General features: G+C 39.6%; 1 protein-coding gene across 2 annotated transcripts in view; it reads left to right on the top strand.

Moving 5' to 3' along the window:
- Positions 1–19,223, top strand: part of LOC119651228 (ethanolamine-phosphate cytidylyltransferase) — a 57,108-nt gene that overhangs the window by 29,792 nt on the left and 8,093 nt on the right. For both annotated transcript variants that reach the window (XM_038054698.1, XM_038054699.1), the window contains exons 2-4: positions 9,894–10,031; positions 10,564–10,676; positions 10,878–10,944. In XM_038054698.1, the coding sequence (XP_037910626.1) occupies positions 9,894–10,031; positions 10,564–10,676; positions 10,878–10,944 (318 nt within the window). The remainder of the gene's footprint in view (positions 1–9,893; positions 10,032–10,563; positions 10,677–10,877; positions 10,945–19,223) is intronic.

The following is a 19,223-nucleotide window of genomic DNA, read 5'->3' as shown; positions in this document are numbered from 1 at the left end:
TCAAGGTTTTTTTTTAAAAAAAATCGGTCCAATGATAAAGTGGTTCTTTGCTCAACTCTTGATAAGTTTGAAGAAGAAAACCTTTGGGGATACAGGATATTCGAACAAGTATCAATTCAATATTCTCCGTGAAATATGACTCACTCTTCAGAAGTCTCTCCTATTCTATTTCAAATGGTCTAATGTTCCTAGCCCTTATTTGTATAATCAAAATCAATTCAAATGCAACTCAAACAATAGACCGGCCATTGACGTTTCCTTGTAAATTAAAACACATACAAATGAGCACGTGTTCATACTGAACTTTAAATCCGACAACAAGAAATCACCCCATATTTAAATCAACTGACGTTACGATTTCGTATCACAACATGGATGTGGTGCTATCAACAGAATGGAATAAAGTATGCGGGGTCAGATGTTGGATTGTTTATATGCGGTGGACCAAATGTTTTGCGTTTGTTAAATAGAAGAACAGTACCTACTAGAAACGACGATGGAATTTGTTTGATTAATTATTATCAATGACCCTATTTTTTGGGGGTAAAAATCAAATTTTTGAGCTCAATGACTGCTGATGGCGCTTAATTTGTAATAATCTGTAAAAATAGGTTGTTGAGCTCGTGATTACATGAATCATTTTTAAGGTTTTGTTGAAAATAAAAGCTTATTCAAATCCGTTCTCAGAAACTGCTGCATCGGTTGACATAAAGTTTAGTGGGAAGGTTGGAGCTCCTACGTATGCATTGAGAAACATCGTTCTGTGTTGAGTTTAAGGAGGGGTCTCCATACATGCAAAAGGGAGGCGTTAGGTTTATCACCGATTATAGACATGTGGGGTATCAAATGACATATCTCGATTAGTACTTTCCCGAGCCGTCATTTTGACATTTGTCGGAATGGCGGGAAGTGCGGGAGCTGGAAATTGATCTTTTCTTTTCCGGATCCATTCTCAGAAACAACTCAATCGAAAAATCTGAAAAAAGTCAAGAAACTGTCCGTATACGGTATACAGGTCGCACAATGACATCCATATAGACCATCTGCTTAAGAAAAGTTAGTAATTGTATAGTATATTACGGTTTTTTGGAAACTGAATAGAAACCCCCTTAGTAATATAGATAATATAAGGATATTCCCTTGCGGCTTGCGGTTTTCAACTTGTTATCCTTATAAACAACAAACGAACATTTAAAAAACTAATTTTTATATATTGAAATTTTAAATAGAAAGGGTACTCACACCAATTTCACTATCGGACGCATTTTCTTTTCACGATAATACACGCCGTATAACTATCATAGATTGGTGCTATTTTATCGTCGACTCATTGCATCACAAGGAGTAGCGTTTTCACACCTGATTTCAGAAAGCAAACACCAAAATTTCATGGATATCGACACTAATCAGCAGGAATTTACAACAATACCCTTCTTCGCGGGTGCTTCGGTTTCGAGAGACGCCACTTGTACAAGTGAACGCCCTGTTTTGAGGGAAACTTGGACACAATTGCCTTAGTACAAACGGTAGACATCTTGCAAAGTCTTCCAGCTGAGGATAAATAAATATACCACTATCAAGCAACAGCTTCTGACCACATAAGCAATGTGGGCAGAATTATGAGACCAATATATTTTGCAGCTCTTGCGCAGCTTGAAACGCATGGCAGCAAATAAGGTACCGAAGGCGCTTTTCAAATCTTTCTGGATGGATCGTCTACCAAATGAAATAGAATCGTTACTATGTGCCTCACGATTTGGTGTTGGACAGGCAACTGATCAAGCGTTGCCTTACCTTTGCCCTGGCCTAAGACTGAAGGGTTCGTGGACCACAGTGTGAACCAAAGTATGCTTGATGAGGTCCGTATTACAAACCATTTCGCTTTCGCCGTCAGTTCGTAAACTCCATAATCGAGCGATGATGAGGAAGCGTGCAATTTTTGCATTCCGCAGTTCTGCTTTGTGGAGGCGTGTTTCGAATTGATAAACGTCAAAATCATTTTTGAAGATTGAAGTGCTGAATTCTGTGTCTGATTGCACGAACAGTATTTTTTCGACCTGTTTTGGTCTTTATTGAATTTTTATATTCGACGAATTTCGTGATTGCGTTGTCTCTTTTTCGAAAGAAATAGACTAGGCACCAAAGACTATCATCGCCAATCAGCATACCGAAATAACGCGCTTTACCAATGGACCGTTTGCGTATAGGTATATTGATTGTGTGTACGATTTCAAGAAGATTTGGCTCTCGATAAACGCGATTTGGGAATGGTTTTCCTGTGAGTTTTTGCATTTCCTGTGATATTCCAGGACTTCCCGAGGACCTTATCCTCCTCTTCTGCGCCCAGTGCTCCTGGAGCGAGTCACTCGCCGGCTATCTTATGAGGATGGGCTCCACTACATGGTGTAGCCAGCAATGGAATTGTTGCGCTTCGTTCAGATCAATTCGACCACAAGTAACTGGTTCATGCCCCGACGAAGTTTTTCGTTGTATGGCGCTCTGTCCCTCCTGCGTAGAGCACGCCATTGATTAAAAACAGATGAAGCGAAGATGAATTCATGCGTTCTAAGATTATTTTAGCTATTGGCCTTTGCGACAGCAAGGCGCACGCAGGATCATCCCCTCCATTCTTAATGATCATCCCTTGCTTTCACTCTCTGGGAAAGTACTCCAATTCCTAAGATTTCTGTATAACTGGAAGTAAGAGATCTGCAGAAACTGCAGGAACAACGATATAACATATAGTTCTGCGGAGATGCCGTCAAGTCTAGTTGCTTTATTCCGTTTGAGCGCATTGTTGGTCGAGACGATTTCTTTTCTGTTTGGATGACCAGTCTGCATCTGCATGTTACGTTAACTAGTCTTAACTGTATGACATCCGGTAAAGTTCCACGATTTCTGCATGAAAAGAAGAGGCGGAACTTTACCCGATGTCATACAGTTGAGGGCGTTGGTGAAGTGTTCCTTTCACTTCCTCAGCTAGTCCCTGGCAAGACCATCGAAAAATTTGCATCCACATCCAAGTTCTTTCGTGTTGCAATATAAGATTCTGAATTCGTTCTTATCTCCGGCAGCTTCTGCTTCCCACTTTGAACTTTCCGGGCGGCCCAATGCTCATCAATATTCTCATGTGGGGTACTCCGTGTATCTGCCGTCCGATCAGCAAGGTAGTTCTACCGAGCGGCAACTGCATCATATATGCTGACAATGTTGAACTTGAGGGGTCGCAGCTCTCCAACCCTGCGAGAAGTAGTGAAGCCAACAAGCAAGCGACCATTAAGTGGTGACTTCTTTCGATGCCAGTAGAGTGTTTAATTTGATTGCTCGTATTGTGTCGGTCAGTTGAAACCCAACTGAATTTATGGCGGCCTCTGTGTTCGAACCATCTGCCACCAATGACCAGGTGGCGGAAGCTTCAGAAATCCACCTTTAAGAAGCCTCTTCTAAATTGCATGTGAACTCGTGGAAAGAATTCTTCTTCACTATATCGAAAATCTGTGTTGGTGCATAACCGGCTTGCTGATCAAGAGGCCATGCCTTGCGGCAACCGTTAGTGGCAATCCTACCGGTTTCCCGTCTATTTTTCTGCTTTCCGGAGTACAAAAGCGTATTACCCCCTCATGAGAAGAACTTTCCAGGGTCCTACCACCTTACTTCGCTTAGGCTCACCTTATATCGTTGGAATTCTCGCTCAAGTTTGAGAAAGGGACCATCGTGAGGACTGTCGGCACCATTGTCAAGGAGCGTGCACATGAACAAGTCTCGATAGGCGAAGATCGTAGTCGTGAGTGTCAGTCTTTACCCGAAGCGTTGTTAGCATTTCGGTAGCGGTAAAGTTGTCTTTCACGACCCTTTCTGCCATTTCGAAGATATCATTTACTTGATATCTTGCTAATCTCCGTGACACAATCCTGTCTAAAAAAGAGGTTGTACTCTTTATCGATAATTTTAGCGGTTGAAATTAAAGATAAAGACGAAATTAAATAATGATTAAAGAATACCGTGGCTGGTTCAGCATTTTAATCATTTATATATGCTCACGCATTGTTTTTTTTTATCTAAAGGCCTTCTAATTTTTGGGATTTTCCAGCTGTCGTAGTTGTCCTACGATATAATTTCAAGATGAGTAGAATTTATGAAGTGTTGCAGCATATATATGGTGTAGGCCAATGTGATAATGGATGCGGATGAATGTGACGTGATGAGAGAGTTGTGTAATCGTTAAATAAGTAACAAACTCTTTTTCGGATATATTTTCCTTTTATCTTAAATTTGTGAAACACTAACGGCTTATTAGATTCTACATCAATCAATATGCCCTCCTACAATATTAATGCATTATAAATAAATTCGATAATCCATGCCCCCACTATTTTCTCAAGATACAACTCTACAACGAATTGCATTCTGATCACTTTCTTCATAATTTCGGAAATGATGCTTAAAAAGAGTAAACGTTTGACTAAAATATTGGAAGGGCAAAACCACTTGCTGGATTAAAAATGAAAACCGTATGAAAAACTTAAAAAAAAAAGATTGACATCGATATATAGGTTCTTCTTTTTTCTTCAGTTTCTTTCCCGTTCACAAGCGAGGTCGGCTCGTCGTGATCGGTTTCGCCATTTGGCTCTATCGAATGGCTGATCTGGCTGCAATCTCGAGGTTTTTAAATCCCCATCCACCGTATCAAGCCACCGTTGTTTCGGCCTGCCTTTTGGTCGTTTACCATTGACTTCGATGTTCATACCAATCTTAGCAAGTGAATTCTTGTTAGCACGAATTGTGTGACCATACTATCGAAGACGCCTATCTCGCAACTTTTTCACGATCGGTGCAACCCCATAACGATCGCGGATATCCTCATTTCGGATGTGATCAAAACGTGTGACGCCACTAGTCCAACGTAACATCTTCGTCATCATTACCGCAAGACGTCGTTCATTGTCTTTTATAGTCGGCCAACACTCAGAACCATAGAGAGCGACAGGACGGATATATAGGTTAAGCTCCAAAATTTTTTTAGTACCACTCCAATCTGTCAGCCTCCGGATGCCGAGTTTACTTTCCAGAATGTTGCTTCTGGTTGGCCCTTTTCGTACGTATTGTATATTGATAACGATCACCTCAGCTTTGGGGTTCAGCGCATCCACTTTCCGATTGATTTTTAGTTTTGGCAGCATTTACCAAATAGGGAGCCGGGGGATTAGAAACAGCTCCCTTAAATTAATCACCCATTTCGAAAAACTACCACCCACACCAACATTTTTTTTGAAAAATCATGTTGACACTCTTATATGACGTCTAGGCCTCAAAATATCTCTAAGCTGGGCCCATGGAGCACCCAAATATTGTTTCATAGAAAATCCACAAAACCTTTCATGCCTGAAAAGCCAGCCTTCCGGCTTCCTTGTTACTTTTTACAAAGATGTAGCTGTTATTGTATTACATGAATTCCACCAAAAATTATTCTTGCTAACGTCCTTCTCTGGGGGTCTGTACTTATAACAGGTAAATCAAAATCGATACCAATATCACATTTACGACCTCCATGTCAAAGCTATCAATACGATAACTTTAACACGCATTCCATATTTTAGATTGATTTTTTTACATTTCTATTCAGATATTGTTACGAAATCATTTGAAATTTACCGCAATTAAAGTTATTTATATCGTAGTATCATATTTCAATTTGTTTCGTACGATTTCGATTTTAATCTATTCATCCCAAAAAGTAAGCGCCCAGAAACGTTATTTCATGATAATGAATGATGATGGGCAGAAATTCCATCTTAATTGACTTTGCAAATCGAATGTTTTAGAATATAATGGGGTATCAAATCGATACTTTTTCCCGATAATTTGCTCTCCGAATATGTAATTTTTTCACAAGTGCAGTGACGTATTCAGTTATCTGTAGCGCGTGTTTTGAGGGAAACATTGTTACCACATTTTTCTTATCAGCTATGTTTTATCGTCAACAATGCTATGCATCGCGTGCAATGTAAAAATATATTTAATGAATTTTCACGTTTTAATACAGTAAAAATGCGGTTATATAACTATTGGAAATGTTTAATTTAAAGCTTTTAAATTACTTAAGATTGCATAGCGCCTTGAGGTTTAGCGGTTTCGCTCCGTCCAATTTGAATATATGATCAAAGCTGCTGGAAGTCTGTAAATTGATTCCTTTGGAAATACTAGAGCGCCTGTTTTACTACTCCATCAGTATTTTTGTCCTATTCTATCTACTTACATTCATTCCGCATGAAACGAGAATATGTATTTGCAGTTTTTTAAATGCAAATTAGAAACAAGCAAAATTAATTTGAATGACAAAAACCTAACAACCGATTTAAAAAAAATACTATCAGAATAGCTTACTACAATTCAAAGTGGTTTTTTCCTACTCCAGACTTTCATATTTATCAAATGACTAATCCATTTCGTTATCGACCACATTTAATCAGAAAATATGAGTTCATTCTAATGTGCTAAATAGAATGAATCAATATATCTACGATCCAATCATTGCAAAGTGGCTATTGATAGAAGCAAATGAAATAAGCCCGAAATCCCATTAAGTTGGACAGTTTACAAACAAATGGTGTGTGGGCTGCTGAATTAGAAGCAGTATTAAAATACCGCGTCCAAATATCCTACAATAACAATTGAAATCTAAATATAAGCAGATTTATATTTATATCCAGTGCGAAGTCCGCTTTACAGCACAAATTAACATAAGTCCACGTCTAATTCAATGAGACAGTGAAATGCTGAAATGTTTTTCATTTAGACCACCCCATCAAAAAGGTAGAAGCACAAACCGATGCTTGTAATACTATTTTTACAGTCAATATTTTACATGAAGCTAACAACTAATCATGTGTAATTAGAACAAAGTAAAAAAGTGTCTGTACATGTTCACAAACCTCCACAAACGTTTGGCGGTCCAAACATCGACATCCACACGTTTGCAAGTGCGTTAGAGCTTTCTGAACAGCCAAGAAAATTCCCTTTAATTTGTCCAAAAAACCGACACTCGATGGGATCGGCGGCAAACATTTGCAAACCAGGTCTGAGGTTTAGTGAATATGGGGATCTGCCGCAAAGAGTGAATATAGCCCCAGTGAATATTCCAATAATTTATCAACCTTCCGCTAACTTTGATTAACCAAGACTTGATCTATTGATTTGCGGCACCTGCAACAAAGGAGGAGTTCTATTTCCACAGCTTTATAATTTTTAAATGAATGAGTAGGACATACGTGATTCTATAGTCGTGACAGACAATTATGATGTTTTAGTCTTGATATGACTTGATTGTAAGATGCTTTCGATTCGGAGCCTCTAGTAGGGCTTGTATCACTCAATGATTGAGGACAGCACTACCGCATGGGGCCTTCTTGTTGATCCGCTTTTATGTAATCCGTTCTGGGCATTTAAGTCACTGAATTTGGATGCTGGCAAAGAAAGTCTCTTGACGATTTACTGGGTAAAGACTATGAGTCGAGAAATACTGAGCCTAAACTGCTTCGAAGAACTCTCAAGATAACTGAACCTTTTGAAGTCACGGTGGTCATATTAAACTAAACGTAGAAAGCACTGTTTAAATAATTTTATTAACATAAAGTTAACGTGTCTGGGAACAAACCCCAACTAAGTTACTATCAACCAGCGGAACTAATTGTTATCTTGCTGAGAATCAAAATTGTACCCCTCAGGTAGACGAGTATTAAAAATTACGACTACAGCTGTTCCCAACTAATGCTTATTTATACCCCCCAAACAATTTTGCTTCGAGACTGGCATTCATCAACTCAAATAATTCTTCGTATTGGTTAGAGATTTCAACCGTCACAAACGGTTACACGATTGCTAGTTGTATGATATGCTGGTATTAAGTAAATTTTCAGGCGAGACGTCTTAATCGATATTGCTCGCTTTCGTCGTCGTCGAGGTTCTACAGGTCATTTCGGGCCTTTTCCCTTCGTACGTCCTTCTTCCCACCATCTGGATCTATCGATCACATCCTCCAACTTCGAAATCCGAGCAACGATGCGCTGTCTTCGCCAACAACCTGCATAGCGATTTCGAGGTTTTCTTACCGGTCTTCGTCCTTCTACTCTCCTCTACAATACCTTTTTAGGTATCCGAGTGTTGTCCATACGTTGAACATGTCCAGCCCATTGCAACTTTCGAAGTTTTATTAATTTGGAGACTTCAGGGTCGTCAAATATTTGATACAACTGACGATTGCATCTGATTTCACTGGTTACAACACTTAATTTATTTCATAAAAACAAACAAAAAGAAAGAAAGAAAAAAAGAAATAAATTTCGAATGCCGCGAATCCTGCCGCGCCATACTCTTTTATTCCCGTTGAAGAATCGCGTCAGTCCTCCCCTTTAAAAAGTCATAACATCTCAAAGTGGAACTATTTTCATGTCATGTTAGAAGGGCTTAATTTTGAAACCCATCCGCGCAGGGGAAAAGGAAGATATGTAAAGAGAACCGAGAGGTTCTCTCTCTCTCTCAAACCCCTTTGAAAATCTTGGTGGTCATCTCCCCCCGCTTAAGCAGTAATGACGCTTTAAATAGGGTTATTTTGATATCATCATAACTTTTTAAGGGGGAGGAGTGGTCGCTGCAATTCTTCAATGGGATTAAAGAGGGAGGGGAGGATCTTCCTTTTCCTCCTATATATCCTCACAGTCTTCTCTTCCTTAGAGACTAGAGTTCTAACTTTACCACGATGATATTGAAGGAACTTTACTTTGAGATTCCAACTCTTTTTCGTCACAAGTTTTCATCGGAGTTCCGCTCTCCCCCTTCGGAGATGGGTTTGACACTTACTTTGAAAACCGTTTTAAAATGATATCCTTGTTTAACATTAAAATAACCCCTTAATGGAGTAAGATATTGGAAGATGGGGTTCGTTCTGAGACAGTACGAGGCGTATGCTGAAGAGAATGAAGAAGAATTGAAACTTTTATGAACTTTGAGGAGTTACACCAAAGAGTCTATAATTTAAGTATGTTCTTTTACTTTCTTCGTCTTTTTCCCTTTTCCTTTTCTTTTTTTTTTTACATTCTTCTCCACTTCGCGTTTATTTGCTCATTTTTTATCTCCCTGCTAACGTGGAATATGAATATATTATATGAACTGGATGGACAGTTCACTCCTCTTCCTCCTTCTGTTTTATCAGTGAATACATACAATAAATCACTCTGGGGTTTAACAGAAGTTTCTTCCCAAAGTAAGAAATTTGTTAAGGAAACATCGTGAATTTTTGATAAAGAAATCGCACTATTTCCTAATTTATTGGCAAAGTTAATCAGACAATTTTGCTAATATTTAACATGATTTGATTTGTCCTGGTTTGCGTCCTAGGGGCAAGAGATAGAGCTTGTCCGTCATGCCGTTTCATATCGCACGCTACCCGCTAGAACCTTAGCCACACCTGTGAATTTAGTCCAATCACGCTCTGAGATTGTTTCTGGAGAGAAAAAAAGACACGATGCACTTCCATTGAACAAAGGAACGTTTTTGACTGTTTGATTTTCATAAGTGTTCCAACCTATTGTCAACAATACTTTAGTCCTGTCCGTAAGAATTACGAAACTAATAACAGGAACTTATTTTCACCGTAAATGACTTCCACGTTCGGATTAGCTAATGGTCCTCCGGATTTGCCCGATTGCATTATAATATTATAATAAGTTTCTTTTAGATTGTAGAAAAATTCTTGTGCTCTTTCCCGCCCAAATGGGTAAATGAATATAACAACAATCTCCCAATTCCGGGGGAACAATTTGGTTCAGCTATTATAGTTTCCATAATTTGCAATATATTTAAATAGTAATACCATTTTTTTATATTTCTAATTTTAGCTACGACATGGTACATTTTGGCCATGCTAATTCACTTCGACAAGCTAAAGCATTAGGTGATAAACTTATCGTTGGCGTCCATACTGATGAGGAAATTGCAAAACACAAGGGACCCCCAGTGTTCACAGAACAAGAGAGGTAATTATCAGATTCTATAACTGTTGTGAGTATATTTATATCCCTGATAGCAATGTTTTGATTATCCTAATTAAGCAATGCAACTCCAATAAATATTTTCAATTTAAGTTGAATAATTTAAAAAAGAAGAAAGTTCTATAAGAATTTTTACCCTAAACTTTCATGAGTGTTGGAATAATAAAAACTTGTTGTTTCTTTTTCGTTGGTGTGGATATTTATTCTTGCAAATACCGATACCGATAGAACTTGTTAGCACTGATGAAGGGAACAAGTGGTTCCCGAATTATCGGTATTTGCAAGAATAAATATCCACACCAACGAAAAAGGAACAACAAGTTTTTATTATTTCAATTAATTAATCGTTGGAAACACCGCATAATTTCACTCAGATTTCATGAGTGTGATTTTATTATTCAAACATTCCTATTCATCAAAACTTATGGCTTCACTTCAGTTAATCTAATCCCAAAAATACAAATTTCATCCTCTTTATATATATCAAAATTGTAATCATCAATAAATCTACTTGTAGATATAAAATGGTTCGTGGAATTAAATGGGTTGATGAAGTTATCGAAGGTGCCCCATATGTAACCGCACTGGAAACGCTAGATAAATACAACTGCGACTTTTGCGTACATGGAGGTATGGATATCTTCGAAAGTATCGATGTCGCTATAAGTAAAAAAGAATAAATTGTATACCCCTTCCGGCTGTCCTTAATAATCTTAATTAATACATTACCAATCAGAATTAGAAAACATTGAAAATTTTCCACATTTGAAAACAAATTTTTAAACATTTTGTTAGAACCTTATCTCAATGTTTTTTTTTTCTTTTTTTTAGATGATATAACCATGACAGCTGATGGAGTTGATACATACCATTTAGTTAAGGAAGCCAATCGTTACAAGTGAGTAAGATTTATTGTTCATTATTTCTTTAAAACACACGATTACTATCACGCCACAGCGGAAATATTGTCGGAGATATAAATATTTTAAATGGTGGGGAGCATTAAATTTGATTGTAATGTCGACAGAGTAACTGTTATCACATTGAGGCGATAAGAGTTGAAATATTTTAGAAATTATAGCAACTGTTTATGTAATTTCATTCATGAATTTTTAAAATGGTTGTCTAGTGGGTCAATGCTTTATGAAAGTCTAAAAAATATGACCGGATTTTGTTGTAAACAATCATCAGAAAAATCAATATGGAGTGATTAATCTTCTGAGGCGGAATAACGCTATATTCGGGTGCTGATAAGATCGCCTTTTTCTCTATCGTAGTAAACAGTATTATTGTGCTTTTGTATGCAATATCGATTTTCCGATATAAACGTTTATTATATAAAAACTGTGGGCAATTGTTTCAAGTAGAAATGGAGAAGGAAAACGATATAACTTCTCAAAATATATTTTACATCGAAATAATCAAATAATAAATCAACAACATCATTTCCTTTGCTAGTAAAACTTTTTTATTATATTTCTCCCAAATATCGCCCAGACTCCCAGCAACGAAATGTCAGTATTTATGACAAATAAAATTTTTTTATTAGCGAAGGAAACGCCGTCATTCTGATTAACTTGGTCTCTCCATTCACTCTTATCATTGTCTAGTTCTTTGTTTTTCGAACCCCAGGGGGAAGGGGGCGCCAAAGACTTTCTCTATGGGGGGGAGGGCTATCGAAGGCCAGATAAGAGTGAAAACAGTTTCCTGAAAAGACTCCGCCTGCTCATTTTTAAATAATTTGTCGAATCATGAGACTCAAATAACCAAATCATTTTCAATTTAGAACCTGTTTCTATTCTTAGTTCTTGTACTCGCCATTGGAAAGAATGTGAGTTCATTTAGATAAGAAATAGGCATGCCACTAAGCATTTTTGAAGTTTCCCTTGCTATCTCGAATATTCTCTGAATATAACGTTTTGCCGATTGAGCGGACTTTTACAGTTAGCAATAGTTTTTTTTTTATGCGAAGGTAAGTCATGAAATTGCATACAACTCACTACGAACAAGAAGACACAAACAGCACAATTTTCGTATGAATTGTATTGGTGATACCACGTTTTTACGGATACTTTTTAAGTTAAGATCTTAAATTTCCAAACATCTTCTGAAATTTTGAACGCGTTTTACTCGAAAACACGTTTTTCAAAACTTCTCCTAATTTTTCTCAGGAACTAGTGGATCCATCTATCGACCTAATTCTTTTATCAAAATAATCACAACACTTGTTATTATGGCTCGAACTAGAATTTCTGAGATTCCTTCACATCAAGTCCGTTTTTAAGGTTTTGTGTAAAACAAAAATCGGTTTACTGTCTGTCTATCCGTCATCTGTATTTTTCACGAAGACGGTTGTTGCGATTCACTCCAAATTTGGTGGAAAGATGGAAACTGTGAACGCTCACGCAAAAAGTGAGTTACAAAGCTCTGTCGAATCTGGGGTCACCATACGTGCAAAGGGGGGTGTAAATTTCTTTTTCATCAAATACAGTCATATGAGGTATCATATGAAAGTTCTCGATTAGTACTTTTCAAAGCCGATGTTAGTTTAGTTTGTTGGAAAGGTGGGGAGTGCGGGGGTCGAAAGTGGTCATCTCTTTCACGGACCCATTCTCAGAAACTACCCAACTGAAAAATCTGAAAAAAAGTCATGAGGTTTCCACTATATGGTGTCTAGGCTCCGAAATAACCTCCATACCGACATCTGTTTAAATAAAATTAGTAATAGTATATTACTGGCTGCAAAACCCACTTAAGTTCATTCTAGCACCACGAAAGCAATAATACAGGGTATAACATGGAGCATGATCCTTCAAAGTTTGGTGGAAATCACAAGTTATAATAGGTCAAAGTTGTCGTTTCTTTGCAAATTCAAGACTTTGAATGTCAATATCACCTGAAAGTGGATATTCTCACATAATATATGCATATATTACGTGCAAGTAATAATGGGACAAATGCTCACGCAGATGTCTTTATAAAAGAAATACACAAAACCTTTCATATCTGAAGCGTCCGGTTTCCCGACTTGTTTCATAATTATTTTGATATTCTAGTTTTAAAAAAAATGAGGGCAATTTTGAAATTTAATTTTTAAAAGCTGCCAACATTCTACTTCTCAATCGATCCCGTCAGTTCCCGCTAGTGGGCTACATGTATTCTAAATAAAATTGCATTTACACTTTTTTCTTCGGGTTTATAATTTGGTTTAAAATGCAGAAGAACTTTAGCTGGATCTGGATATCAATGAAATGCGAGGAAATGTAAGAGAATCAATAGATACTTAAATGTTGCAACTGGGGATGGAATATGAATCAATGAGAGATATAAAACTCAATCAAAAGGTTGTATATCGCTGTCCACATTGGACTCTTGAGTAGCTTCTATGAAACTTTTATTATTTTCTATTAATTTTCAATCAATCTATTATAATTCCAATTCAATGCCCCAATCCAAGTAAAATTGGCTTTATAGGTTATTTTTATATTTTAAAAATTTTAAAACCGGCTTTTATTTAGGCATCATTATCATCATCAACGGCGCAACAACCGGTATCCAGTCTAGGCCTGCCTTAATAAGGATAATCCCGGTTTTGTGCCGAGGTCCACCAATTCGATATCCCTAAAAGCTGTCTGGCATCCTGACCTACACCATCGCTGCATCTTAGGCAGGGGCTGCCTCGTCTTCTTTTTCTACCATAGATATTGCCCTTATAGACTTTCCGGGCTGGATCATCCTCATCCATACGGATTAAGTGACCCGCCCACCGTAACCTATTGAGCCGGATTTTATTCGCAACCTGACGACCATGCTATCGCTCATAGATTTCGTCGTTATGTAAGCTAAAGAATCGTCCATCCTCATGTAGGGGGCCAAAAATTCTTCGGAGGATTCTTCTCTCGAACGCGGCGAAGAATTCGTAATTCTTCTTGCTAGGAACTCAAGTTTCCGAGGAATACATGAGGACTGGCAAGATCATTGTCTTGTATAGTAAGAGCTTTGACCCTATGATGAGACGTTTCGAGCGGAACAGTTTTTGTAAGCTGAAATAGGCTCTGTTGGCTGCCAACAACCGTGCGCGGATTTCATCATTGTAGCTGTTATCGGTTGTGATTTTCGACCCTAAATAGGAGAAATTATCAACGGTCTCAAGGTTATTTAGGCTTGCTTACAGAATATATAAATAAATTTACTGCTTACATAAAGTATGCTTTTGATATTTATCTGAGCTACTAAATGCTTTATTTACATTCCATTATATTTTGAAAAGTATCGGTAGTTAAAAAAGCGAAAAAAACCTAGAAGGGATAAGAGCGCTCACTGACTGATCTACAACATTTTTTCCAACAGCTGCTTCTTCCTCAAGAGATTGGTCTCTCAATTTTTTATTTACGCGCGGTTTTTCCGAAAAATATTGCTGCTACTAGGTCGGTCGCGAAATATGCGTAGAAATCCGATCCGTCCATACAAAAAATGTTCAAGCAGCATCACTTGAATATTCGAAGTTTCTAAGCTGGCTGGAAGAGGTTCCCTTTCGGTTTAATGAAGAATACTTTTTATTCCACGGAAATCCTTGGATCCTTAATAATACTATTCCTAAGAAGATTCATGAGTTTGTTTTATATTCACAAAAAACTTTCCACCCTTTGTAAATAAAGTTTGTCCGGCCTTCATCAACTCTCTAGAAAACCAAGGTTTGTCGGTATCAAGAAGACTATACACATGAGATTCAACTCCCAGCACATTTTTTGAAATTTTTTGGAGACGGAAAAGTCTTGCACACGTTCGACCACGATGGAAGTTGCGCGACCAACATTCCCCGAATAAGGGCTATTATTAGTGCCGTGTATGTGACGCAGTGCACTGGTGTGCGCCCACGTGGTTGCGAGCATATGGCTGCGATTTCCTGACAGCACGCGGCAGCATCTGAAATAACAATTGATATTGCACAGCTGTTTATGGCTTCCCAGCGGGAACCAAAGGCGAAGCTTCCTTAAAGATTCATTTCGGATTTCGGATTAATCTTTGGAAAGCTGGGTGGAAACAAACACGCTCAAGATTCTCGGCAATAGATCCATGTGAGGAGGAAATAAGTAGATGCATCCAAGATCAATCTTTCGGATGCCATCTAGACGACATCGACACCCCAATATCACTTACCTACCTCGTCCCTAAACGAAAGTTGCACAATGAGATTTAGTGCCCTTTTGCCGCTGAAGTTGCTCCATGAGATTTGGTGCCCTTTTGTCGCTGAAATTGCTCCTCCTGTGTATGGTCGATATGTTTCAACAATGCCACTTTTAAACATCAATGCATTTTCAATAGTCCTCGGGGGCAGAGTTGGGAAAATGGTAATCATGTTTATGGTTACGATTATAAATGGGAAGTGAGCATAGTTACATGTTACCCAATTGCAATCATAATCACAGGACATGCTTATGATTGTAACCATGTAATCGTAATCACCATAACCATTATTATGCAATCATATCATGAGCAGTGCCATTTATGCTTTACAAATTAGCTTACTTATTGGCTAGTTTACCTTTTAACTAAACAAATTCCTGGATTGACTGCTATGAGCAAAGGAACTAACGACCGGTTTGGGTGTTTGTTCAAATTATGTTTTCGTGCAAATTAACAACACAAAAACGTATGTCTGTATTCGTTTCAGATATCAGACAGACAAATTTTCACCTCAGCTAAATTTCTGTTCCAGGCAAAATATGTGTCTGTACCAGATAAATATTTGGGTCTGTCTCGGACAGCAGACAGACAGTTGTTTGTGTCTCAATTAGACAAATGTTTCAATCTGAATGGTTGCAAGCTAGGTTTTTTTAAATTTTCCTAGGGAATGTTGAGAATTGAAGCGATTGCACTTATTAAGATTGTTTATACTGCACAACTTACCATAGCTGAAAAGACTTAGTCTGTATCACTTAAATATTGATTGTATCTGAACATGAATTGATTTACACTAATAAAGCTATCTATCTATCTATCTATCTATCAATCTGAATGGTACTTCAGATTGAAACAATTGCCACAATACACATATGAAAATATATTTGTGCGCATCCCCATTCACGATTTCGGTTTGCTTCGAACACGCTCGTAGTTAGGTACGCGGCTACAAATTGCAATCTCAATGTACACGCATAGATGGTCCGAATTTGGATATGAAGTAGTTTACTTTCAAATTGGAGGCATATGTGTACATATGTATCGACGAGTGTGTTCGCAGCAATATGAAATGGTGAATTGAGAGGCGCATAAATGTACATATTTTTACTGTGGGCTGCAATTTCTAATTTGGAAATATACATACATATATATGCGTATTTTGTAAATTTTGTTGTATGTTCGTACTGTGCGAGTGACGAAGTAGAAACCAGATGGATGGGGTCTGTTGTCTGGTACAGCCAAGGCATTTATGTCTGATATCTACACAGGTGCAGTCATTTGTCCCCTTCAACTTAACTCCGAATAGACCTACTGGCTGTATTTGGTATAATTAATTGCAATTGCAATCACTGTGTGAATAATGAAAGTGCAAGAATATTTTGCACAGCACACACAAAAGAGCAAAACGTTATCAGAACTTATCTGGAAATTTATGATTGACTTTTACTTGATTAGATATGCTACGAGTAGTTCCTTTGGCTGATGGGAAAAGTCGTTTGCTTCACACTCTTAAAAAAGCTATCACCATCACCAAGCATCGTAAACAATTGTCCCTAATATTATCCTTACAAAGACATCGCAGTTGGAAGTCATAAAAATGTATATGATATCAAACAGCAAGGTTTAAGCAATCGTGACTGAAAATACTGGTTATGATTACATGGCTACAATCGTAGCCGCGATAGCCAGATATGATTATATTCACGAAATTCGCAATCATAATCACATGGGTAGGTAGGTAGGTATCAGTGGCCGCTCCGAGGAGCCCAATTAGCGCTTTGGTGCGCCGTTTTGATGCCACAAACTCCTAAGACCGTGACTGTTGTTATAGGAACAGGGAAGCGGAGTCCAGCTGGCTCGGATCTTCAGAGCCAGCCCGTAGCATTCACGAAGGAAAGCAGCTCTCCGACCCTGTAACTAGAAATCTCACTGAGGTCCCCAAAGAATGGTTTACCCAGTGTCGGTAGCCTGACTCGAGCCAGAGCCGGGCAATCGCAGAGAAAGTGCATGAGGGTTTCCCTTCCTTCTCCGCAGCTTCGGCAATGCGAGTTGTAGGGTAAGCCGAGCCTAGCGGCATGGTCCCCTATGGGCCAGTGCCCCGTGCAGACCGCCGTAATCTTGAATGCATTTGCACGCGTCTGGCACAGGAGCTCTCGTGATCGGGCTATGTTATAAGTGGGCCAAATTCTCCTTGATTTGGCACAGCTTGTAAGCCTTCGCCATCTTAGGCCCGCGGCTGCTAGGTAGTGCGAGTAGACTCGGCCCCCGACAGCCGCCAGCGGAACACCGACTGTGTTCCCCGAGGGACTGCCAAGAGCAGAGCCTTGCCTGGCCAATCCGTCAGCCCGCTCATTCCCTTCTATGTTCCTACGCCCGGGAACCCAAAGGAGAGTGATCTTGAGCGTGCCGCCCAGATGGTTGAGCGTGTCTCTGCACTGCCCCACCAACCGGGAAGATGTCGTCGTTGAGTACAAGGCCTTGATGGCCGCTTGGCTGTCGGTCAGAATGGCTATGTTACGCTTGGGGCTCGAATCACGCTCCAGCCATCGACAGTCTTCCAATATCGCCAGTACTTCCGCCTGGAATACACTGGTGAAACCTGGGAGACCATACGACTTGGATACACCGTGTGTATTCGAGAAAATCCCCGCGCCGACTCCATAGGCCATCTTTGATCCGTCCGTAAAGAATACCGTGTCATAGTCTTGCAACACGCCGCCGGTCTTCCACTTTGCCCTGGTTGGAAGGTCCACAGCAAAGTTTCTCGTGAAGTTCAGCTTGCGTGTGACATAGTCCGTGGGGGATGCCCAGATTTCTCGAGGTATTTCATCTAGAATGTTACTGTGGCCGTAGGACTTCGCTGCCCAGCATCCGGACTCACGTAGTCTGACGGCACTGCACGCTGCAACATATTTGATGTGGAGGTCAAGGGGGAGGAGATGCAGGAGTACATTGAGAGCATCTGCCGGGCTAGACTGCAGGGCCCCCGTAGCACCTGCACACGCGGTTCTTTGAATCCTATTAAGCTTCGTTCTATTGTATTTCTTCTTCAAAGCCTGCCACCATACAATAGATCCGTACGTCAGGATCGGACGCACTACAGCGGTGTACATCCAGAGAACCATCCTCGGCCGGAGACCCCATTTCTTGGCAAAGGTTCTCTTACAGGCATAGAAGGCTATACAGGCCTTCTTAACTCTCAGTTCTATGTTCAACCTCCAATTTAGCTTAGGATCCAGGATTACACCCAGATACTGCACATTAGAGGAAAGAACCAATCTTTGTTCATTCAGCCGTGGTAGATAGATTTCAGGTATCCTTGTCTTGGTGGTGAATAGCATCAGTTGCGTTTTGGTTGGGTTTATGCTGAGTCCACATCTTGCGGCCCACAGGCACACCTTTCGCAACGCTCCTTCCATGATGTCGCTCATAATGGACAGAAACAGCCCTGATACTAATATCACCAAGTCGTCGGCATACGCCACCACCTTCACCCCGCTGCTGTCTAAAGTACGTAAAATTTTGTCCATTACTATTAACCAGAGCAACGGTGAGATAGCACCACCCTGGGGCGTGCCTCTGTTCACAGCTCTGGTCAAGTGGTTGTCTCCCAGATCGGACTGGATTATCCTGGTACTCAGCATAGATATAATCCAATGCGTGAGATACCCCTCCAATCCAATACCGGTCAAGGCTTCCTTGATGGCGTTGGTACTGACGTTGTTGAAAGCTCCTTCTATATCCAAGAAGGCAGCAAGGGTATACTGCTTGTACTGCAGCGACCGCTCAACCGTGCCAATTACCTCGTGGAGGGCGGTTTCTGTGGATTTTCCTTTGAGGTAGGCATGCTGGGACTTCGAGAAAGGCGTTCTCTCCATAATCGTCCTTAAGTGAATGTCCAGGACGCGTTCTAGGGTCTTCAGCACGAAAGAGGTCAGGCTGATTGGCCGAAAGTCCTTGCGGACTCATGACCGCGCCTGCCCGCTTTCGGTA

Source organism: Hermetia illucens, chromosome 3, assembly GCF_905115235.1.
Source record: "Hermetia illucens chromosome 3, iHerIll2.2.curated.20191125, whole genome shotgun sequence".
Taxonomy (NCBI): Eukaryota; Metazoa; Arthropoda; class Insecta; order Diptera; family Stratiomyidae; genus Hermetia; species Hermetia illucens.
This window is presented reverse-complemented; position numbering and strand designations above follow the sequence as displayed.